At 39.0% G+C, this 24,306-nt stretch overlaps 1 protein-coding gene across 2 annotated transcripts in view; it reads left to right on the top strand.

Annotated features, from left to right (window-relative positions):
• Positions 1-75: 75 nt before the first annotated feature.
• The window catches only part of CPSF3 (cleavage and polyadenylation specific factor 3), a 42,015-nt gene continuing 17,784 nt past the window's right edge, over positions 76-24,306 (top strand). The window contains exons 1-11 of one of the 2 annotated variants that reach the window (XM_004436452.3): positions 76-242; positions 4,955-5,018; positions 6,110-6,207; positions 6,890-7,018; positions 8,276-8,453; positions 9,950-10,039; positions 11,610-11,760; positions 14,261-14,436; positions 15,660-15,818; positions 17,322-17,468; positions 20,758-20,910. In XM_004436452.3, the coding sequence (XP_004436509.1) occupies positions 193-242; positions 4,955-5,018; positions 6,110-6,207; positions 6,890-7,018; positions 8,276-8,453; positions 9,950-10,039; positions 11,610-11,760; positions 14,261-14,436; positions 15,660-15,818; positions 17,322-17,468; positions 20,758-20,910 (1,395 nt within the window). In that variant the 5' untranslated portion in view covers positions 76-192. Of the gene's footprint in view, positions 243-2,825; positions 2,999-4,954; positions 5,019-6,109; positions 6,208-6,889; positions 7,019-8,275; positions 8,454-9,949; positions 10,040-11,609; positions 11,761-14,260; positions 14,437-15,659; positions 15,819-17,321; positions 17,469-20,757; positions 20,911-24,306 lie in introns of those variants that run through there. The other variant, XM_087437181.1, reaches the window with a different exon arrangement.

Below are 24,306 nucleotides of genomic sequence, written 5' to 3'. Positions count from 1 at the left end.
GGGCGGAACCTCGCGAGCGGGGTTCTCCGACCGGAAGTGGAGGGGAGGAGCCTAGTGCCGCGGGCGCCGGAGTGCCGGAAGTTGTGTTCTTGGTGGATGGCGTTCTGTTTGTGGGTCCCGGTGGCTGTGCTTCCAATTTAGGAAGGCTCCGGCGACCTGTTCCTCGCCTGGTCTCTCCTTCAGACTTCCGAGATGTCTGCGATCCCTGCTGAAGAGAGTGACCAGCTGCTGATCCGCCCCCTGTAAGGGACCAGTGAGAGAGGGCAGGAAGCCGCGGGCTGCGAGAGGCGAGGAGTAACCGGGTGGTTGGCTCCTCAGTCACCCCCGCGCCGGCGTGCCTCGGCCGCCTGCCCTTGGTCCGCAGCCTGGCTGACGGGGTTTGGAGATCTGTTGATCGGAAGGGGCGTGCTAGGTTGACTGGGATTTTGCTTTTCTTCAAGCTCAGGGGAGAGAATGTTGGAGTTGGGGGGCGGTCTTTGGGGCCCTGGACGCCTGTACCTAGAGAGCGGCCAGCCCTGAGGGAACCGGTGCTGCTGATGACGGCAGGACGAGATGAGGACCTGGATAAGGCTGTAGCAGTGCGAGGAGGAACTCAGTCTGTTGCTTGCTACCTCCAGGACTTTTTACATTTGCCAGGATGTGAGAGAGGAAATAAATTAGGGATTTGCTATGAGTTTTGATGTTCTGACTTCGGAGTCTAGCAGAATAAGGAAGGTAGAAGGTTGGAGAGAAGAGCAGAGGTGGTAAGGACAAAATCTCAGCCCTGGATTGTCTGGAAGAAGGCTGGTCTTTCCATGGAGATGGCCTTCTGTCGGGAGCACTTCACAGATCTGGAATGCTGCTGAGAAAGGGAGATAAATGTGGAGAACTTATGCCTCTCCATGGGCAATTCGAATCCACAAACATGTTTGTTGTTAGATATTAGTTGGCACCACATGAATGTGCATTTTCAAAAGGTAGGAAGCATCTCCTTTACACATTCATTCAATAAGGACTCATTGAGCACCTCCTGGGGACATAACACAAGTTTCCCACTGCTTAGTTCACACCTGTCACCTCTCCCTGTGTTCAGCAAACACCCAGCAAGTGTCAAGCACCACACTAGGCGCTGGGGATATAAGTAGGACAGAGGCTGAGTTAGTTGGATTCACCCTTTGAATGGAATTGCGGTGCAAAATGAAAAGTACTGGAGAGAGTTTGGAATAGTAGGAGAGCATGACTTTGGAGTCAGAGCTGAAGTCCAGTCCCAGCTCTATCACTTACTAGGACAGCAGCCTCACTGAACCTGTTTCCTCACGTGAAAATAATATAGCAACGTTTATTGTGAGGGGTAAAGGTCACGTCGGTGCTCAGTAAATGGTAACTGTTATAAGAGTATAGACGGACGTTGCACTGAGTGCCGTGAGAGTGTGAAAAACGGATTTCTAACAGATTGAGGAGAAGAAAATGCCATCTCATGCGTCCTGGAAAATATGATGCGTGAGCTGAGTCCTAAAGAATGAGAAGGAATTAAGGACAGGTAAAGTGTGGGGGCAAGGATGTTCCAGTAGAGGAAGTGGCACGTGTGAAAATGAGAGTGGTCACAGTTTGTGGCGAGTTTCCTCATGGCTGTGACTGAAAGATTAGCAGATGAGGTGGAGAGGCTATCAGGGTCCATCTTATGAAGGGCTTTTTTTATATGTACTAAGGATTTGAGGCCTTTATCCTCAGTTGTATGGAGCCAACAAAGGATTTTAAGCAGGGTTGGGATATAGTGCGAATTATGTTTTATGAAGATCAAAGATCACTCCTAGCAGCAGTGCAGCAGATGAATGAAAGGGTGGATTAAGTGGAGGGAATCCAGTAGGATGAAATTGAAATAATAAGCAGTGAGAGCTTGGAATGAGTGAAATGAGCAACAGTGGAATAGAAAGAAACAGGTTTGAGAGAGTAAGGAAGTGAAACCTTTAGAACTTTGTAACTGATCAGATGCATTGGAAGGGGCAGTTGGGAGGGAAGGCAGGGCAGAGAGGAATGTTAGGGTGACTCGGATTCCTAGGTAGGCAACTGGTACGTGGTCATGTTATTCACTTAAGGAGTACAGGAGATGGGGCAAGTCTGGAGGAAATTTGGGAGTTTTGTTGTTTTTAACAGCCTTATTAAGATATAAGTCACATACAACTTACTCATTTAAAGTGTACAATTCAGTGGTTTTTAATATATACACAGAGTTTTACAGTCATTACCACTGTCTAATTCCAGAACATTTTCATCATTCTGAAAAGAAACCCGGTACCCATTAGCAGTCACACCTATCTTCCTCGCCTTCCCTAGCTCTAGGCAACCACTAATCTACTTTCCATCTCTATAGATCGGCCTGTTGTGGACATTTCATATAAATGGGTTACAGTATGTAACCTTTTGTTACTGGCTTCTTTCACTTAGCATAATGTTTCCAACGTTCATAATTTGGACTTTTTTACTCATTCAATAAGTATTTCTTGAGATTTACTGCATGTCAGGCACTGTAGCTATAAGTAGGGTGAACGAAATAGACAGTGTCTCTGCTCTTATGGAGCTTTCGTTTTAATAGTGAAAAACAAGCCATAAATAGGTAGATACAATAACTCCATGTAGTTGTGTTATGATTGAATGGTGTGAAGGGCAAATGAGAGGAGGTAGTCAAGAGAAGGCCTCTGAGAAGGTGACATTTGGACTGAGACCCAAATGATACAAAGGAGCCAATCATGTCAGTATCTGAGGGCAGAGCATTGCAGGAAGGAAGAAGAGCAAGTGCAGGGGATTGGTTGGGCGTATTTGAAGTTAAGGTGCCTGTGAGATATCCCAGGAGAAATACCTAAAGCCTAGGTGTAGATTAGAGGTCTAGAATTCAGAAGAACAATCAGGGCTACAAATACAGACTTGGAAATCATCAGCATGTCAAAAACATGAGAATGAAGATCACAAAGACTGAGAAGAGGGCCAAGGAGAGAACCTTTGGAATATCAACATCTGAAGGGTGGGCAGAGGCAGCTGAGTGTGAAGGAAACTGGAGGAAGACCAGCAGGACAGGATGAGAGCAAGAAGTCAGAGAAACCAATGGAGAAGTGCTTGAAGAGGGAATGATGAATGAGGGTGACAGGCGGCCAAGAGAAGAAGTAAGAGAGGGACTGAAAAAGGCTGTTTGTGCTTAGCAACAAAGAGCTGCTTTGGGGGCCTGCCTGGTGGCGTAGCGGTTAAGTGCTTGCGCCCCACTTCAGCAGCCCGGGGTTCCCAGGTTCGGATCCTGGGCGCACGGAGGAGTGGTTGGGAAAAGCCAGATTGCAGTGAACTGAGTGAGTGGAGGTGAGGACATAGAGGCAAAGAGTGTACACAGCTCTTTTAGGAAGCAAACTGGGAAATGGAATAAAGTGGGAACTAAAGGAGATTAGAATTAAGGGATTTTAATTTGGGGATGAGAATGACTGTAGCATGTTTAAATTCTGATAGTAAAGAGAAGATGGCAAGGGAAATGTTGATGATATGGCAGTGTTCAGTTCCTCAGGAGGCAGTGTATAGAGTGTAGAACCATGGTGAAAAGATTAGCTTTAGACAGAGAGGTCTGTGGTCTTGTTATAGGAGAAATGGAAGGAGAAAAGATGTGAGTGGGTTGGTAAGTAAAGTTGAGGAAGTTGACAAACGAACTGTATATTTTTTTGATGCAGAGAAGGTCCATGCCCCAAGTGAAGAAGAAGATAGAGGATTGGAAAATTTAGGAAAGGGGAGGAAGCTTGAAATCGTTACTATGGAAACTATAAAAGAAAACTGAGCTAGGGACGCTTCAGAGGGTGCATAGAGGGCCAGTTAAAATGGAAGGCCATGGGCTGGCCCCGTGGCTTAGCGGTTAAGTGCACACGCTCCGCTGCTGGCGGCCCGGGTCCGGATCCCGGGCGCGCACCGACGCACTGCTTCTCCAGCCATGCTGAGGCCACGTCCCACATACAGCAACTAGAAGGATGTGCAGCTATGACATACAACTATCTACTGGGGCTTTTATTTATTTATTTATAAATAAATAAATAAATAAATAAAATTTAAAAAAAAAAAATGGAAGGCCAGGAATTCGTGATAGCACTATGGCTGTTGGATTCTCTTTGTTTACATCTTCTTCAGAGGTAGGACCTCAGTTTGAGGGTAGATCTCTTTTCATGTCTATCTCCTAGTAGACTGTGAGTTTCTTGAGGCCAGGGTTCTAGTATTAGGCATTTCCATATGCTCAGCACTTAATACAGTGCTTGGCAAATAGAAGCTGCTTAATGTTGCATGAGTGAGTGACTCAACCTAGAATAGTTGGGGAAAGACATCAAAGGAGGTGAGAGATTTGAAAACCAGGTGAGGTTTAGCTTAAAGTCTTGTGATAATTGGAAATTAAGCCTGTTATATTAATTTAAGAAGGAAGGAAGATTGTTTAAGTGCTTGGTATCCAATATACGAAATAACAGAAAGTAGAAAGGAAAGGGAATGAGATTCACAGGTATGAATAAGATAAGTCTATTTAAATTTAAGCTATTTGGTAAATGCATATTAGGATCTTAAAGAAAATGAAAGAATTTTGAAGTGCTTATGGGTTTATACTTCAGTGCTAATTCTAAAAGTATTATTAAATAATCGTGTATCACTGCTAACTTATATTTTGAATACAGCATAATTAACCCTAACATTCAGAAGATTGAATTTAACCATCAGATTTCTTGGATCTGTACCACCTTCTCTCAGTTTTAACAACTGAAAAATCCCTGAACTCCCAAAGATCACTTTTCATCTTTTCCCACATTGACATGTTCTTCCCTGTCTTTGTATTTTTGTGTAACTCTCATCGGCCTCAAGTGCTGTCATCAAATGGGGCATAATTTAAGTTGTAAAAAAGTTTGAATTTATTCGGCTTGATTTTGATTGTTTTGTACTCATTTCTGTTTCTCCCCTTGAATGTTTACAGTGGAGCTGGGCAAGAAGTAGGAAGATCATGTATTATTCTGGAATTCAAAGGAAGAAAAATAATGGTAATTATTGTTTTGTAGTCAGGTTAACAGTATGGCTCTGTCAGCATTGGGTGTTAGGTGTTTTTCTAGTACAGTAGTTATCTGTTTAGCTCCCAGAATAGTGTCATAGTTGGTATACATAGTCTATGATGTTAATGTGAAAAACTAATGCACACTTCTACTTAGTAATTTGACAAAACGTTAAGTAAACCGAGAAGATATATTCCAAGATTCTCCTGAACTGTTGCTTCTTCAACTCTTGGAGGGTCTAGCCAACCTAACCGCCCCACCTGCAGTGGAAGGCCTCAAGGAACTGGCTACCCCAACACATGCAGAGCTCCAGCCACCCCAGTGCAGCATGTGATGATAGAGCCCTGGTTTGGCAGCTTAGATACCTAAGTTAGCATTAGGGCCTCTGACTTTGGGCAAGGCAGTCTGAGCCCATTTCCTTATCTGAAAGATGGAGTGATTAGAAGAGATGGTTTCTGTGATCCTCATTAGAAAGGCACTTCAGTGGCTCATCATGTTCCTTTGGTTCCACCTCTCTATTTCTCTCAATCTTAAAAGAACAGGCCTAAGTCAGACATAGTTGTCTTTTTAGTTATTTATTATATTAATTTGGTAGTAACATCCAAAAAATGAGTATGTAACTCACTAATGACTGACTCTTAAGAATTTATTCCCTAATGCCTTAAAATATTTAAATTCCGCTGATCAGGGAAGTTTCCTGTTTCTAATCACTGTCTCCTCATAATAGTCAGATCTGGTAGTAGTAAATCTATAAACTTTTTAAATGCCCACCATCTTCTGATATCCAAGTTTCTGAAAAAGAGTTCATTCATTGTTAGAGTGACTGCAAAAAGTAGCTGGAAAGAAGATGTCTTGTATTTTGTGTCCTGTGACCCTAAATGTCAGCTATATTTTTATATTTGGGAAGTTAGAATTGTTAATGGCATATTTGCCACATTTAGTAATAATTGCATTCCAAATGCTAGTGTATAGAGTCCATCTTGATTATGTATGTGATGAGTTGGTTATAAATATTGTCTTTACTGGATGAATTTTAATAAATTGTGTAGGAGATTGTGATTCTGTTTTTCTGTCTCTTTCAGTTGGACTGTGGGATTCACCCTGGACTAGAAGGAATGGATGCTCTTCCTTATATCGATTTAATTGACCCAGCTGAGATTGATCTCTTGCTAATTAGTCAGTAAGTTTTTTCCTTTATTAACAACACTGTTTTTCAAGGACTTTTACTATAGGGATCATTCTTTACCAGATTGTAAGATTCTGGTGTTTGGAAACAGTATTTTCTACTAGGAAGCATATTGCAGCCATCGAAGTCTAAGACAACACTCCATATTGTCATCAGAGGTTAGAGCAGTTTATTAAGAAAACCTTACTTTCCTACCTCCAGAGTAAGTGAGAAGGAGATAGCACATGCCTTGGACCACTGTAAAACTTGAGACCAAGAAAGCCCTTTCCCAGAATATCTCCTTGAGGTCACTATCTTGTCACATTCTATAGGAATTTCATTTAAAAACAGTGACATGTTTCAACTTTATACCACTAAAGTACTTGTGGTAATTCTAGCTGCAGAGAGTAGGTTTGGGTATATTCTTCCATCTCTAGTTATCTGTGATAGAGTATTTTGATGTTTAAAAAATTCTTTTACTATCTTTTTCTTACACTAGGATTTTGATGTTTAAAAAATTCTTTTACTATCTTTTTCTTACACTAGGACGGGATGCGTTATTCCTTCCCTCTGCAGATAGCTACGCTTGGTGTTCTGAAAGTATCAGTATGCACTTGTTACATAGAACTTTCCTGTTGTATAGTATATGATGGATACTATTTTAAGAATTGATGGAATCTCTTTGTTTATTTTTAAGTTTCCATTTGGATCACTGTGGAGCTTTGCCCTGGTTTCTGCAGAAGACAAGTTTCAAAGGAAGAACATTTATGACTCATGCCACAAAAGCTATTTATAGATGGCTTCTTTCAGATTATGTCAAAGTTAGGTAAATTACATGCATTTGATTCTACATAATACATATGGTTCAAGATACGGACCATTTTGCGTTTTGAAATAAGACACTTTCTTTTTATTCACAAGAATGTCATTAATTTAGTCATTCAGTAACAACTCATCAAATACCCATTGTGTACCCAGCACCTTCTTGGCCTTAAAGTCTTTATGTAGTTTTTACGTCCTTTTAAATCTTTATAATTTAGGTGAGTTATGATGTATGATAACAGTATTCTATAAATAGAATTTCATAAGTTTATTAAAATTTAAGACCAAATACATTATACAGAGATATATACTGAAATCTTATTTTTGGTTATTTGATCAAAGTAAATTAACTATCTTAAATGAAAAAGTTCCATAGGAAAGTTTTTTCCAGTTGCAAGAAGAAAATCTTCTCCTTTATCAGAAAGTTTGGAGCGTTTTTTCATACCTACAGCACAAATTATTAGCCTTCAAAGATTTACTGTGTGATATATATATTCCAAGGGTAGCTAAGATGCATTTTGTTATTCTTCATATATAAATGCAAAAGAATGCAAGAGTTATCCTTAGTAATAATTATGCTAGTTAACACTTAAATAATGCTTACCATGGCCAGGCACAGTCCTCAGTTCTTAGTGTATGTTAACTCATTTAATCTTCATAGCAGTCTCATGATGGTAGGTTCTGTTATGAATCCCATTTTATAGATGATGAAACCGAGGCACAGAGAGGTTAGGTGATTTGTCTATGATGGTCATGGTAAGAGACAAAGCTAGAATTTGAATCCAAGCAATCTGGCTCCAGAGTCTGTATCCTTAACCACTACTCTCTCTTGCTTTTTTGGAGGTACATTAGTATAATTTTCAGGAGAAAACTTACGCTGCACTTTGTAGAGAAAGCTTTTCACATCCTGGTGTGAGAATCTCTGCCGTGGTTCAATGTATGTGAGTGAGTTCATCTCTCAGGAGTGTCAGGGCAGGAAAAAAGGTTGAGAAATACTTTCCTAAAGAGGATTTTGCCTTAATTTACTGTGTGCTTTGCTTAAAATCATGCTTTGTAGTTGTGCACACTAAACAGTTTTATTATAATTGCAGAGTAAAAAAATACACAAAATGTCCAAGAGATACTAAATAGCATAATCCATACAATATAATTTTAAGAAATAACTTTGTGGATATATCATCCGCAGACAATTTCTTCGAGTTCAAAGACTTTTTAAAAAGCTTCGCCTTAATTCTTTTTGTTGGCATCTTTAAAAATTTAGTAATATATCAGCGGACGACATGCTGTATACTGAGACAGATCTGGAAGAGAGCATGGACAAAATTGAAACCATCAACTTTCATGAAGTTAAGGAAGTTGCAGGAATCAAGTTTTGGTGTTACCACGCAGGCCATGTTCTTGGAGCTGCCATGTTCATGATTGAGATCGCAGGTGTGAAGGTACTCTCCAGCTCTGGCAATACCCTCCCTACGAGAAATCAGTGCAGAGCTTTATGCCACCAAGTGGTACTAAAGAAAATTCCCTAAGACTTACAGAGTGTCAAAACACTGAAACGTAAGATAAAATTAAGTTGATGCTTTTCCCTTTAAATATCATCGTTCATACCTCTGTTATAATACGTTCTATGTCAAGGTTGAGAAAAGAGGAGAAAAATTATCTCAAAAGAGTAAAGTTCCTCACACTGCTGTGGGATTGATTCCTTTTCAGTGTCCTTTAGAAAACTGATTAGGGAAGAGCTTTCTTTGTGGCTGTGTCTATTTAACATTAAAACCTGATTATATGGTATTCATGACCTCTTGATGTTCTAGAATCCATATATAAGCCCCTAAAGAGGGTGGACTGCCCCAGTGAAGGGGGTTAATCAGAAAGATCTTTGCAGCCGTCCTTGATGAAAAAGACTAATGGCCGTCTTGATAAACTTGTGAAAATGTAGGTGGACTAGTAGGTTTCAAGACTGACACTAGAGCAACAGTTCTTAATTCTGCTGTACTTTAGAATCACTTAGGGAGCTTTCTAAAAATACCCATTGAATCAAAATCTGAGAGTGTAGCCTGAGCCTTTTATTTTCTTTTTAAGTTTTCTGGGTGATTCTTTTTTTGTTGTTTTTTGAGGAAGATTGGCCCTGAACTGACATCTGTTGCCAATCTTCCTCTTTTTCTTTTTTGTTTCTCCCCATAGCCCCAGTACATAGTGGTATATCCTAGTTGTAGGTCCTTCTAGTTCTTGTGGGATGCTGCCTCAGCATGGCTTGATGAGCGGCAAGTAGATCCACACCCAGGATCTGAACCTGTGAACCCCAGGCCATCGAAGCAGAACGTGCAAACTTAACCACTACACCACTGGGCCGCTCCCTCTAGGTGATTCTTATGTGCAGTCAGAGTTGAAAACCAATACTCTAGTGTAATATTGTCCTAAATTTTTAGCAGCTGCTCATATATTTGAGATTTTTACACATTGAATTTTACTATGTATTGCTAAATCTTTTATTCTTGCTGTTTGCTCAAAGGCACAAAAAATAAGCAGAAAATAGCACAAACGCAGATATAGATTCCCTTTGAAATTTGCTGCTCACCCTCCTGTCATTTTACCTTCCATTTTGGGCGGTTGTCCCATATGCCTCAGTAGATCCCTTTCCTCATTGTGCCCTTTTTCTCTAAGATGTTCAGAGCACTTCTTAAGTTTATTCACATACAGGTTGTCTTTGTGAAATGATTCTGGGGGTATATTATTCCCTCTGGTTAGAATGAATAATTGAAGCACTGGCTGGTTTGTAACTGTTACACATTTAAATAAGACACAAACAGTGCATCTAAATTTCATCAGTTGTAGGCTATTTTTTTTATTGAGCTTCACTTGCAGATTTTATGAGCTAAATATATTCACTAGTAAAATGAAGTCTTCCAAAATCCTAACTTTCTAGCTTTATCTTGCACAGCTTTTGTACACAGGTGATTTCTCAAGACAAGAAGATAGACACTTAATGGCAGCTGAAATTCCTAATATTAAACCTGATATTCTTATCATTGTAAGTACTCATGCACTGTATTGTAATCAGTGTAATTGACGCAGAATTTTTTCTAGTGGGAAAAATATATCATGATCTCATTTTCATAATGTTTTTTCAGATATAAATGTATCTGTTTTTAGTATATGAATTAATTTGTTTGGCTTCTCTTTGTAGTGCAGCTCCACTTTCTTGCTGTTAAACGTACTGACTCTTGTCTAATATCAGAGATGATGTTATCTCCTAAATATTTTTGTGTGGGTGAATTACCCCAAATTTGTGGAACATCTTAAGGGTTGTATAAAAAGCGTGTGGCCCCACTGCCTTTGCCTTGATGACTATCTTTTGGCTCATAGCACCTGCTAAATTTGTATGTGTATGTCCTATCTGCCTACTAGATTGCAAGTCTAAGGAGAATAAAAAAAAAAAAATAACTGTACAGAAGCTTTTTGCGGGGGGAAGTTGGTCAGGAGCAAATTAATAAATGTGTATTGGTGACAGTGAGGTCAAGGGTTGGGAGAGAGAGCTTTTGGGCCTATGGTGTATGTAAGAATATCAATGAGGGGTGGGCAAAATAGGTAAAGGGGATGAGGGGGTATAAACTTCCAGTTATAAAATAAGTAAGTCATGGGGATGAAATATACAGTGTAGAGAATATAGTCAACAACATGGTAATAACTTTGTATGGTGACAGATGGTAACTATCGTGGTGATCATTTTGTAATTATATAAATATCAAGTCACTGTGATATACACCTGAAATTAGTAGGATACTTTATGTCAGTTATACTTCAATTAAAAAAAAGGAATATCAAGTATATTTGGTTGAAGGTGGAAGAGCTGCTTCTCCCTCGCCGTCTACAGAACCCCCACCTGCCCAAGTGTGAGGGGCCAACATGTCGTGAGTGAATGCGGTTTGGCTCAGCTCGTGGTATCCCCAGCATGTAAACTGACCTTACTTCATTTAAGGGAAGATTTTTTTAACCCTCAGAAAAAAGTTATTTTCATTATATCTGGTACTTTAGAGCAATACTTCTCAAACTTGAATGTGCTTGTGAATCATCTAGTGATATTGTTAAAAACAGATTCTGATTGAGTATGCCTAGGCTGGGCCCAAGGTTCAGCATGTCTAATAAGCTTCCAGGGATGCCAGTGCTGCTGGTCAGCAGCCCACACGTGGCAAGGTTTAGGGGATATTCTTAAACAGAACTATAAGAAACAATATCTATTTCTGATTTATAAACTTTGACTTATCAGGGGTGGGATAAATATCCTTTTTCCACCCATGGAAAGCAAAACAGTTTAAAAAAAGAAAAAAAAAAACATAGCAAAATTATCTTGAGAAGGGAAGATACATTTTTGGACTTATTTCCTAATTGATTTTCTAAAAAGTTCTTACTACTTAGCCAGATCTGCATTCTAACATTTTTATTTGCTCTTCTTTCCAATTAGTACTATAACAATATGTGTTCAAGTAAAGGGCCTGTTATGGACAAAGGAATCACTTTGCTTTTGCATTTCACTACTGATTAACTTTTGTGTTTTTTGGAAGTCATCAGTCTTGGTCTCACACTTCTAATGTGTTATTTAGGAATCTACTTATGGGACCCATATCCATGAGAAGCGTGAAGAGCGAGAAGCGAGATTCTGTAACACGGTTCACGATATTGTAAACAGAGGGGGCAGAGGTCTCATTCCTGTCTTTGCTCTTGGAAGGGCTCAGGAGCTGCTCTTGATTTTAGGTATGGCTTTTTCTTTTTATTTGGGAGATTATCAAAATCTTGGCGTGCCATTATATCGAGGTAATTGTATGGCCTTAGATCATTCTGCCTTTTCTGGGCTTCAGTTTTTGTGTTTAAAAATAGAGACTTGGTGCCAGTAAGAGCTCAGAGAAACCGTGGCTCTCATGCACTGGTACTAGGAATATAAATGGCATATTTTTCTGGTTGCCCTTAGCATTAGAAGTCTTAAAAATATGCTGCCCTTTGACCCAGCAGTTCCACTTCTGATAAATAAATGAGATGCACAGAAAATTTTGTCAATAAGGGAGTTCATCCTTTCAGTATTTTTAAAGAAATATCATAGTTAAGATCACCTTGCAGGAAAAAAATCATGTTACGGATGAGTAATTACATATTTTCACATCATCTATTAAGGGGACCAAAAAAGTAGAGTTCAAAACAGTATGTACTCTGATCCTACTTAGGTAAAAAATATACAAATGACTGAAAAGATATTAAATCTGAATAATGAGAAAGTGGATGATTTGTTTTTTCATTTTCTGCTCTTCTCTATTTTCCAAATACGTCACTAAGCAGGTATAACTTTTTGTAATAAGAGAAATAGTGGGTGTCATTTTTTGTTTACATTTGTATTTAATGACCTCTTTTAATTCAAACATTCTGTGATTCTTTTTGCGGAACACACTCTTCTTAAAGAATAAATGATAGGTGCCTTGTCTGTATATAGCTTAAATGTGAAGAACTAGAAATGATTGCATCTTAAGCTCTTATTGTCACTTCTTCCATCTCTATGATGATAAGGATAAATAGTATCCCTGTTACACCGAAAAGGAAAAACGAAGATGGAATAAATGACCTTAGATCAAAAGCAAATCTGTAAGAGAGACAGGACTTTGTAGAAGCTAAATTTTCTAAATCCTAATCCAGTCTAGTTTTCTCTTGGTCCTTCTTTCTAACTGCAAGTCAAATTTGTCTTTAGAAGTCTTGAAATGAAAAGTATCTGTAACAAAGTAATCTGAAGAGCAGAGGAAATTAGGAAGGTGAAACCATGTTGTCACCATCAAATTGGGTTGCCAGATTTAGCAGATAAAACTACAAGACACACAGTTAAATTTTATTTGCAGATAAATAATGAGTAATATTTTAGCACATGCGTATCAAATATTTAATATCTATTCCTATACTAAAAATCTTTTATTTGTCTGAAATTCAAGTTTAACTGGGCACTTGGTATTTTTCTCTGGCAACTCTACCATCAAAGCGTGTTATGTTTCCTCTTATGAACCAGGACTGCTCCATGCAATTGGTTGCTCCTTTGCCCTTAAATTCTCCTTGTGATGTAGTAGACATCACAGCCATCACAGCTGACAATAGAGGACAGCCATTCAAATCACTGATTTTAAATCTCATCTATGATCTAGCCATATGACCTTGGGCAAGTTATTCAACTGTTTTCTAATATTTAAAATTTATTCATAAAAATATGCAAAAAATAGGAGACTGATGTGATCTTGGGATGTCATATGCTCTGCAAGATATTTGAAAAATTATGAGTATTTATGAAAACTTGGACACCATTAAAAATTTTCATTTCATATAAAAAAACACGAACAGATAAACCAGAGGGCAAAGCAGGAAATATTTTTGTAACAAGCATGACAGGAAGTCCCTGTCCTCATATCTCATATAGAGTTTTCACTTATAAATCAAGTATAAAAATAACATTGCCATACTATTCAACCTTTTTTTACCCTCAGTTTCCTAATCTGTAAGATGGAGATAAATCTTCTTGAGGTTGATTAGAAGTAATAAATGTAAATTGCATACTAGGCATTTAATACATTTCCTAAATGCAAGTGTACCTAGTAGAATCAATATCTTTTGGCTATACTACCTTTATAATATTTTGGGATTTAATGAGAGTTTTCCCTAAAAATAAGCTTTCCTTTGAAGGTATATTGCCCACTGTTTTTGTTAATTATCAGAAACTGTTTGGTTAGCAGTTTTTCAAAAATATAGTCACAGAGTAATGTGACTATTTATACTTTTTTTTAAGTGTTCAAAATCGATTTTAACTCGTTTGGCAGTCCTGTTTTGTAATTAGCCAAGTCTAATTACAAAAAGTCTAATTTCAGTAAGTCGTTTTGAAATATTAATACATTTTTTTTAAAACCACAGAATATACTGTCTCTCGGGGGTAATAAGTTATGGTCTATTATTCAGTGTAAACTTCTACCAGATCATTTTTAAAGCCTCCACATCTTGGGTCTATGATCACAACATTCTTTTTAGGTCAGGCATTAATATTTAGAAACAAGTTTTGGTTTTATAAGCTTAAGTTAGTAAGGACCAGGCTAATTTTCTTTAAAATACAGTTATATGCTTTAATTTATTTCTTGGTTGTCTGGATTTTTAAAAATTAATTGTATATATCATTTACTATTTGAACTATTTACCCCACATAATAAAATGATACGTGTTTCTTGTAAAATCTCTCTAGATGAGTACTGGCAGAATCACCCAGAACTCCATGATATTCCAATATACTATGCATCGTCTCTGGCCAAGAAGTGTATGGCAGTGTACCAGACATATGTAAATGCCATGAATGACAAAATCCGCAAACAGATCAACATCAATAATCCCTTTGTTTTCAAACACATTAGTAACCTTAAGGTGAGTGCTTGTGGAAGAAAGGAGAAGGATGGATAAAATACAAAGAAGTCGTTGGAGTAGGAGATGCCTGTCATTGATTCTGTGGCTAAATCCTTCTTGCCGAAGTCTTTCTTACCTTTTCTCTGGCAGACATCACTTTTCTGAAGGAAATCAAAAATTTAGCATCTGGGGCCGGCCCCGTGGCTTAGCGGTTAAGTGCGCGCGCTCCGCTGCTGGCGGCCCGGGTTCGGATCCCAGGCACGCACTGACGCACCACTTCTCCGGCCATGCTGAGGCCGCGTCCCACATACAGCAACTAGAAGGCTGTGCGACTATGACATACAACTATCTACTGGGGCTTGGGGGGGGGTGGAGTTTAGCATCTGACATTCTTTGTTGCTTAAACAAACTTTGCCACTTGTTCCAAGTCTCCATACGTTCTCAGTATTTACTATTGCTAAATAACTGGGATCTCTTTTGCCATAAAAATAAAAAGTCCTGATGAGAAAAATATCTTATGTTACATATTAAGTTTTTTTAATGCTCACTCAAACCTAAACATCTTTTTGATTAGCACTACAAATTCCGTATATGAAAATTTATATATGTTTACTTTTTTAGAGCAGTCAAGCAAATCTGATTTTTTTAATTAAAAAAATACAAGGTTTCATTCAAACTAATGCTCTAATGATAAAATAATGCCCCAAATAATTCAAGTTGTCAATGTTCTAATTTTAAATAGGCTCTGTTGGTAAAGTATTATTTTTTAAGTTAACTGCTTAGGCATTAGAGCCAAATTTTCCCTAGAAACAATGTTAAACTTTTTGATTAGATTTCCAGGCCTGCTCAAAATATTCATGAAGTATGCAAAGCCATTGTGAGTCTTTGGGGAAATTCTTTCGGAGTTCTATCTTGGATGAATAGAAACCTATTTGACTCTTCCTTTCACTTTCTGCCCTCCTGCTAGTGACTAAAAATGGTCCTAAAGGCTTGTTTAGCTACCAGTAGAAGGTTTTGAGGGTCATTGTGAACTAACTGCTTTTTATCACTTGGTTTTCCTTTCATGCCTAGCCTAAACTGTTTAGGAACTTGGAGGTTGGACTTAAAATGTTTACTAGTCTTGTCAAGGCCCTTTCAGTAATGTGATTAATCTTTTTACCTAGTTCTTTGTTATTTAAAAATAAGGAATGCTTTGTCAAACTCGGATATTTAATTTGCTTTTACCATTCCTTTTTCTCTCTCAGAGCATGGATCATTTTGATGACATTGGGCCCAGCGTTGTAATGGCCTCCCCAGGCATGATGCAAAGTGGCTTATCCAGAGAGCTCTTTGAAAGCTGGTGTACTGATAAGAGGAACGGTGTCATTATAGCAGGGTACTGTGTAGAAGGGACTCTTGCCAAGGTCAGTTGTAGTCTTAGACCATTGCGTTATTCCTGATCAAAATTGCGGAGGTGGTGGTATCCTCACAGGTTTTTTTCCATTTAAGTAGTTCTTTAAATAATACAGGTTTTGATTTTTCAAAACAAGAATGGAAATAGGTAGGTGGAGATGTTTGTAAGGTTGAGGAATTAATGCAGACGTTGAATGGCATAACAAGACCCCCAGGTGGTTGGTAGGCACCTTAAAGTTTGAGAAGCACTCATCTGGTTGCAGTTAAAAAAATGGAAAGGGGCTGGCCCAGTGGCATAGCAGTTAAGTGCGCACACTCCACTGCTGGCGGCCCGGGTTCAGATCCCAGGCGCGCACTGACCCACCACTTGTCAGGCCATGCTGTGGCCGTGTCCCATATAAAGTGGAGGAAGATGGGCACAGATGTTAGCCCAGTGCCAGTCTTCCTCAGCAAAAAGAGGAGGATTGGCATGGATGTTAGCTCAGGGCTGATATTCCTCACACACACACACACACAAAAAAATGGAAAGGAACCTATTTGAGACATACATATGGATACCCTCATCAGATGAAGAAGAGGTTTGCTAATAAGTCTTCTCTTGAAAAGCAATAGATGTGTTTGAGTTGGTTGCCCATCTTCCTATTGATGTGAAATGGTTGACATTCACTCTGAGGGGTGTAGACATGGTAGAAAATACATGCAGAACTTTAGAGGCAATTTCTCTCTCTCTCTTTTTTTTTTTTTGTGAGGAAGATGAGCCCTGTGCTAACATCTGCCAATCCTCCTCTTTTTTGCTGAGGAAGACTGGCCTTGAGCTAACATCCGTGCACATCTTCCTCCACTTTATATAGGACGCCGCCACAGCATGGCTTGCCAAGTGGTGCGTCGGTGTGCGCCCTGGATCCGAACCAGCGAACCCTGGGCCGCCGCAGCTGAGTGCGCACACTTAACCGCTTGCGCTACCAGGCCGGCCCTCTAGAGGCAATTTCTGAACATCCACACATCACGTTCTTATCTCTTCTTACCTATAACTTGTATTTTATCTTTTAAAATACATGTGGTTCCCCATTTTGATCATTTTTATTGCTTTACCTCATTCTGTAAGTCAATAAGATGATGTTGGATATGTACTTAAATAGATTACCACAATAGAACTACATCTGTCCTTTATACAAATCTTCCTGTCCAGAAAGTTACTTTTTAGAGCAGGAGAATAGCTGGGAATACAAGTGTGCCTTTCTAATCATAAGAGTTATAATTTTCACTTCCAGCACTCCAAATACATTGAATTTTAGTTAATCTCCTTACTTTCCTGATTAAATGTTTGCTTGATCAAGAAAATAAGTATCTGATATTTATTAAGTCAGTAGTGTTAGAATGACTTTTGTGCTAAAGGTCCTAAATTTAACATAAGAGTTTATGGCTCATGAAAAAGTAGAAAATGTTCATTTTCTTTTCTAATGGTTAGTTTATTTGTTTTGTTTTGTTTTTTAATTTTTCTCTGTTTTTAACAGCATATCATGTCTGAACCAGAAGAAATCACTACCATGTCTGGACAGAAGTTACCACTGAAAATGTCTGTGGATTACATTTCTTTCTCTGCTCACACAGATTACCAGCAAACCAGTGAATTTATTCGTGCTTTGAAACCACCTCATGTGGTTAGTCTATGAATTTGATTTATAGCATTAAAGGGGGAAAGAAACATACCCAGGAAACTTTGTGGCAGCTGGTCCTCAAATCAAACACCCCTTCCGATAATACGGCACTTTAAACAGAGCGCCTTCCCTTGCACTTGGATCTGACCTTTACGGCTCCCCTTTGAGTTAGGCAAGCTGTGCCCTTTAATTTTCCAGTGTTTTCCTGTTATTTTCTGCTGCCTCCCCAACAACTTAAGAGTACAGGCTTTGCAATGTGACTGCTTGTTTTGAATTTCAGCTCCATCCCTTACTTGCTGTGTAACCCTAGGCAAGTTACTTACCTCTGTACCTCATTTGTAAATAGGGATGATAATACCTCATAAGGCTATTGTGTGGACTGAATGAGACAGCATATATCTAAAGCACGGAATATGGTGCCTGGCATGTAGTAAATACCTAATAATGTGGAGAGAGGAGAAAGATAAGTCATATAATAGTAAAAATTAAAGATGCAAATAGATAAGAAATACATTATGTAGCTCCTTACTAATGCGATTTGTTTAAATTTTTAATTTTCATGTAATTGTGTATCAATGAATTATATTTTGGTGGGATTGGCGAGATGAGTAAGCTAAAAAAAATAAGTATTTTTAATTAAAGGAAACTTATGGGACATGTGTCTTTAGAAAACAGATGAAGTACTCTTTCTGAATGTATTGAAAAGTAGTTTAGAGGAAATGGCCTTTTGTTAACTTTTTTCGTAAATATTTTTTATTTTGGTAAAATATAAAATTTGCAATTTTAACCATTTTTAAGTATACAGTTCAGTGGCATTGTATTCACAATGTTCTGCAACCATCACCACTATCATTTCCAAAAGTTTTTCATCGCCCCAAACAGAAACTGTACCCATTAAGCAATAATTCCCCATTCTCTCCTCCCTCCAGCCTCTGGTAACCTCTAAGTTACTTTCTAGCTCTATGAATTTGCCTTTTTTGTTATTTCATAAGTGAAATCATAAAACACTTAACATATGTTTTCAAGATTCATCCGTGTTGTAGCATGTAAGAGAATTTCATTCCTTTTTATGGCTGAATAATGTTCCAGTGTTTGCACATACCACATTTTGTTCATTGATCTGTTGACAGACACTTGCATTGTTTCTGCCTTTTGGCTATTCTGCATAATGTTGGAGTGAACATTGGCATATAAATATCTGTTTGAGTCCCTGTTTTCAGTTCTTTGGGGTATATACCTAGGAGTGGAATTGCTGAATCATATGGTAATTCAGTGTTTAACCTTTTGAGGAATCACCAAACTGTTTTCCACAAAGCTGCACCATTTTACATTCCTCCCGAGCAGTGCACAAGTATTCCAATTTCTCCATATCCTTGCCAACACTTGTTATTTTCCTTTTTTAATTATAGCCATCCTAGTAAGTGTGAAGTGGTACCTCATTGTGGTTTTGATTTTCATTTCCCTAATGACTAATGAAGTTGAGCATCTTTTTGTGAACTCTTGTTAATTTTCAAGTTCTTTCTGACATGATAGTCCTCACAGGTATTTGCCATTGGCCCTTAATGAGCAGATTCTTTGGTGGAGAAAAATCACTCACCTACTTTTTAGCACCATAGCATGTCGAGTTTAGTTACAGTGCAGGCTCCCCCCAGGTGCTTTCTAGTGTGTGCGGTCTCCCGGATTTTAAAGCTGTGGAGGAAAAGCTGTATTGTCCTTTCTCTCTGGTATCACTACCTCATCCTTAGTCCCATTTCATTGCTCTTCAGGCTGTATCTCTGCTGTCAGTTTAAATTCCTGGATTGAACTTGATCCTTACCTGCCTTCAGTAACCAGGTCAGCAAAAGTATATCTACAGGATAAAAGAATAGTAGTGTTGGTGGTAATAATAAATAATAGCTAGCACTTATTGAGTATTCACCATGTGCGGGTCCTGTATTAGTGTTTTCCATGTATCAACTTGCTTACTCCTCACAACCAATAACTATTTTGTAGATGAGAAAACTGAGATGTCAAGTAACTTTCCCAAGGTTACACAGCTGGTATGACAGTGCCAGCATTTGTGTTCAAGCAGCTCGGCCCCAAAGCCATATGCCTCTGCCTAGTAGTGATGCTGGGCAGGCTTCCCTTGGCTCGTCTACCAGTGGTCTGTTGGTTAAGAGTGACCTATCTTGTAAAACACTGTATAGATTATAAGAGTGAATAGAGACTGGTAGCCAATGCAGTAGTTGTAAATACCCCTCTAGAATGTAATTTCATTTGGTTCTGAAATATTATATTTGGTATTGCTTTAATAAACAGAAGAAAATATCAGAAGTCTTTTTTTCCCACGAAAAGCTTCTTTTGAAAGTCTTCTATTAAGAAACCTAAAGAAGAGGGGCCGGCCCGGTGGCATAGCGGTTAAGTGTGCACACTCCGCTGCGGTGGCCTGGTGTTCAGATCCCAGGTGTGCACCAACGCACCGCTTGTCAAGCCATGCTGTGGCTGTGTCCCATATAAAGTGGGGGAAGATAGGCACGGAGGTTAGCCCAGGGCCAGTCTTCCTCAGCAAAAAGAGGAGGATTGGCGACAGATGTTAGCTCAGGGCTAATCTTCCTCACAAAAAAACAAACAAACAAAAAAACAAAAACAGGGCCGGCCCAGTGGCTCAGCGGTTAAGTGCGCGAGCTCCGCTACTGGCAGCCCGGGTTCGGATCCCGGGCGCGCAGCGACGCACCGCTTCTCCCGCCATGCTGAGGCCGCGTCCCACCTACAGCAACTAGACGGATGTGCAGCTATGACATACAACTATCTACTGGGGCTTTGGGGGGAAAATAAATAAATAAATAAAGTCTTTTAAAAAAAAATGCTTAAAAAAATACAAAAGAAATCTAAAGAAGATGATGGGTGTTTCCTGAGACAGTAGGAGTAACAGTAGTTTCAGACAAGCATCATGTGCGGCTGAAGCTGGGAGAGGCTGCAGACGTCACCAGGTCCAGCCCTTTACCAGCGTGAGCATAGAAGCCAAGAAAAAGTCTGGTGTCCACAAAGTTATATATCTCATTAGTGGCAAAAAATGGAGTAGAAAAGAAGTTTCTTTACTCTTTCTTGAAATAGTTGTACTTAAGGAACTTTTAAAGCCAAACAGAATGAAAATGTGTGTACAAGTTTGATTGACTGGAGGTCCTTAAAAGTAGTAAAGTTTAATAACTTTAAGTATATCTCTGTTTCATAGATTTAGCTAATTCAGATAAGAGCCATCATTAATCTGAACTAAGGATGTTTCCCTATGCTCTTTTAAAATTTATTCATGTAGATTTTAGTCCATGGAGAACAGAATGAAATGGCCAGATTGAAAGCAGCCCTGATTCGAGAATATGAAGATAATGATGAAGTTCACATAGAAGTTCATAATCCTCGGAATACAGAAGCAGTGACATTGAACTTCAGAGGAGAAAAGCTAGCCAAGGTAAAAGGTTATGGTTCCTAATCCTGTCTATGTCTTTTCTTTGGGGAAATGTATACTTCTTAAAAAAATAGACCTATTTTTTTTATTATTATTTTTTTATTTAATTGTGAGGAAGATCAGCCCTGAGCTGATATCTGCCAATCCTCCTCTTTTTGCTGAGGAAGACTGGCCCTGGGCTAACATCCATGCCCATCTTCCTCCACTTTATTTTATTTATTTATTTTTTGTGAGGAAGATCAGCCCTGAGCTAACATCCATGCTAATCCTCCTCTTTTTGCTGAGGAAGACTGGCTCTGAGCTAACATCTATTGCCAATCCTCCTCCTTTTCTTCCCCCAAAGCCCCAGTAGATAGTTGTATGTCATAGTTGCACATCCTTCTAGTTGCTGTATGTGGGATGCCGCCTCAGCATGGCCGGACAAGTGGTGCATCGGTGCGCGCCCAGGATCCGAACCTGGGCCGCCAGTAGCGGAGCGTGCGCACTTAACCACTAAGACACGGGGCCAGCCCCAAAGTAGACCTCTTTTTAATCAAATAAAGATAATATGCTTAATGATGATTTCTGTCAACTTAGTATACTACAAGAATTTTATCCTTACACTTTTTAGGCTGCTTCTGGTTCTACTAATTTGTTTCTTCACGTGGAAAATTTTCTTTTTTTTTTAAATTTTTTTATTGATGTCTTAATAGTTTATAACATTGTGAAATTTTGGTTGTGCATTTTTGTTTGTCAATGACCACATGCATGTCTCCCTTCACCCCTTGTGCCCATCCCCCACCCCTCTAGCCCCTGGTAACCACAATACAGTTTTCTCAGTCCATGTGTTGGTTTATATTCCACATATGAGTGAGATCATATAGTGTTTGTCTTTCTCTTTCTGGCTTATTTCACTTAACATAATACCCTCCAGGTCCATCCATGTTGTTGCAAATGGGACAATTTTGTCTTTTTTTATGGCTGAATAGTATTCCATTGTATATATATACCACATCTTCTTGATCCAGTCATCAGTCAAGGGACACTTGGGTGGCTTCCACTTCTCGGCTATAGTGAATAATGCTTTTGAGCTGCAAGATGGAGGGCTGTTCTCTGGCTGTGGTCAGTTTTATTAACATCTGCTCCTGCCTTCAGGAGCACATCTGCACAATCCAGTCTGTCGGCCAACACACACTACATAAGTGGTGTTCTTCCAAATTGATCTTTGTCTATAAGGGAAGAGTTTCCTATGATGAGCCTGTGAAGAGCACCCTTATCTCCATTAATAGCAGCAGCATGAACTTGGGATGCTAACGAGGAACCAGTAACGACCAAGTTCTCTGACCTGTTCATAGTGTTCTCAACAACTGGAGCAACCCTCCCCTCCTCCAGGACCCCCACTGGGCCGCCCCTCCTGGCAGGCTGAAAATTTTCAAATAAATTAGATCTTAATACAGTTGAATTTGTCAGCTTGCTTTTTTTTTTTTCGTGGTGAGGAAGATTAGCCCTGAGCTAACATCCATCGCCAGTCCTCCTCTTTGCTGAGGAAGATTGGCCCTGGGCTAACATCCATGCCCATCTTCCTCTGCTGTATATGGGACGCCCCCACAGCATGGCTTGATAAGCGATGTGCAGATCCACACCCTGGATCCAAACGCACGAAGCCCCGGCCGCCAAAGTGGAGTGCACAAACTTAACCACTATGCCACCGGGCCAGCCCAGAATTTGCTAGTTTTTTAATCCATATCCCCACTTACTTTTCCTTCCCATGTCTGAGGATAAACAAATATTCATTACTGTTTTTTTTTACTATATCCAGTACAGTATTCTGTCCACTTGTTGTCATTCTCCTTAAGAAGCTAAAGATAGGCCCATATCTCCCATATATGTCTGTGGGATTTATAAAAATTTCTCATTTTAAGAAATAAGCATTTTGATGGTGAAATATAATATTTTCAGAATTTAAAAATGAAATAGTTAAAGAAAAACCTTACCTGGGATTTTAGAGGGATGCTCTAAGAAATCTGAATTTTTACCTCCTGTTAAAATCTTTTTAAGATACTTCTAAAGGAAACTTTTTAAGTTTTAAATATCAGATATGTGTTACTGAGCAACTTGACAGCATTCTTTTAGTACATAGTGAACCAGATGTGAGGAACCTAATTGGGGACTATCCTTTCTTATGGTTGAATTTGAGGAAAAAAACAAATTAGCAAAAATTAGGATGTGAGGCTTTTATTGTCAAAGACGACCAAATGGTTGTATGTACTCCTGTTCACAAAACTTTCTGGTAGCCAGTTTAACGGAAGGGGTGTTATACACATAGAAAAATGTGTTCAGGGGCTGGCCCCGTGGCTTGGTGGTTGAGTGTGTGTGCTCCACTACTGGTGGCCTGGGTTCAGATCCCGGGCGCGCACTGATGCACTGCTTATCTGGCCATGCTGGGGTGGCGTCCCACATACAGCAACTAGAAGGATGTGCAACTATGACATACAACTATCTACTGGGGCTTTGGGGAGAAAAAGGGAAAAAAAGGAGGAGGATTGGCAATAGATGTTAGCTCAGGGCTGATCTTCCTCACAAAAAAAAAAAGAAAAATATATTCAGTTGAGAATATATTCAGAACTGAATTTCCCAAACTCTGCTTGTTGAGATTTGGGGGGAAAAAAGTTTTACAGTCAGACAATTTAGGAGAAGCTAAGTTGAAGAAAATGAAGCTAGTTTCTTTACAGAAAGACGTCTCAGAGTTTTTCTTAGGCCATTGTGCATTATAAGTCCTCAAGAAATACAGTATGCGACATTTAAACATTTTTTGACTACAGAACTGAGAACATACTTTAGGTATATGTGTCATTCTTAAATTTAACTTTACATATGCACAGAGAAACTATTGTCAATATCTATTTCACCAAATATACTTTTGCATTGAAGTGGTGTTCTGTTATTTCAGCCATAATTTTAGTTATTTAAAATCATTAGCTTTAGTTATTTTTTTCCTCAAGTGCAATAACCTTATTTAGGATTTATGGCAGACATCCTCAACCATATAAAACAAAAACTAAGTAGGTCAAGGAAATCAGATCTACAAAGAACTGTGAAAAAACCCATGGACTTTACTTTCTAGAAATGTCAGGCCAACCAGTCGTGTATATGTTAATAAATCAGCATATTGGAAACTAACACACACTTGTATTAAGAGAGAAACCTCTGCTGGCAGCAGAAGGTGAAGTCAGAAGAAGAATCACGCAATCTTGTTGTCTGAGGTACTTTATTCTATAGGCAGACAGACATACACACCTGATCAGCATCTAGGACATCACTCTATTAAAATCAGCCTCCTGGGCTGAGCAGGGCTTCTTTTCATTGAGTTATCAGCATTTAAGGAGAAAATAACCCAAAGAAATCATGTGAATAGAGCTG

This window comes from Ceratotherium simum, chromosome 11 (assembly GCF_057802395.1).
Source record: "Ceratotherium simum simum isolate JZ-2026a chromosome 11, ASM5780239v1, whole genome shotgun sequence".
Classification (NCBI taxonomy): domain Eukaryota; kingdom Metazoa; phylum Chordata; class Mammalia; order Perissodactyla; family Rhinocerotidae; genus Ceratotherium; species Ceratotherium simum.
The sequence above is the reverse complement of the archived record's forward strand: the minus strand, read 5'-3'. Positions and strand labels throughout refer to the sequence as shown.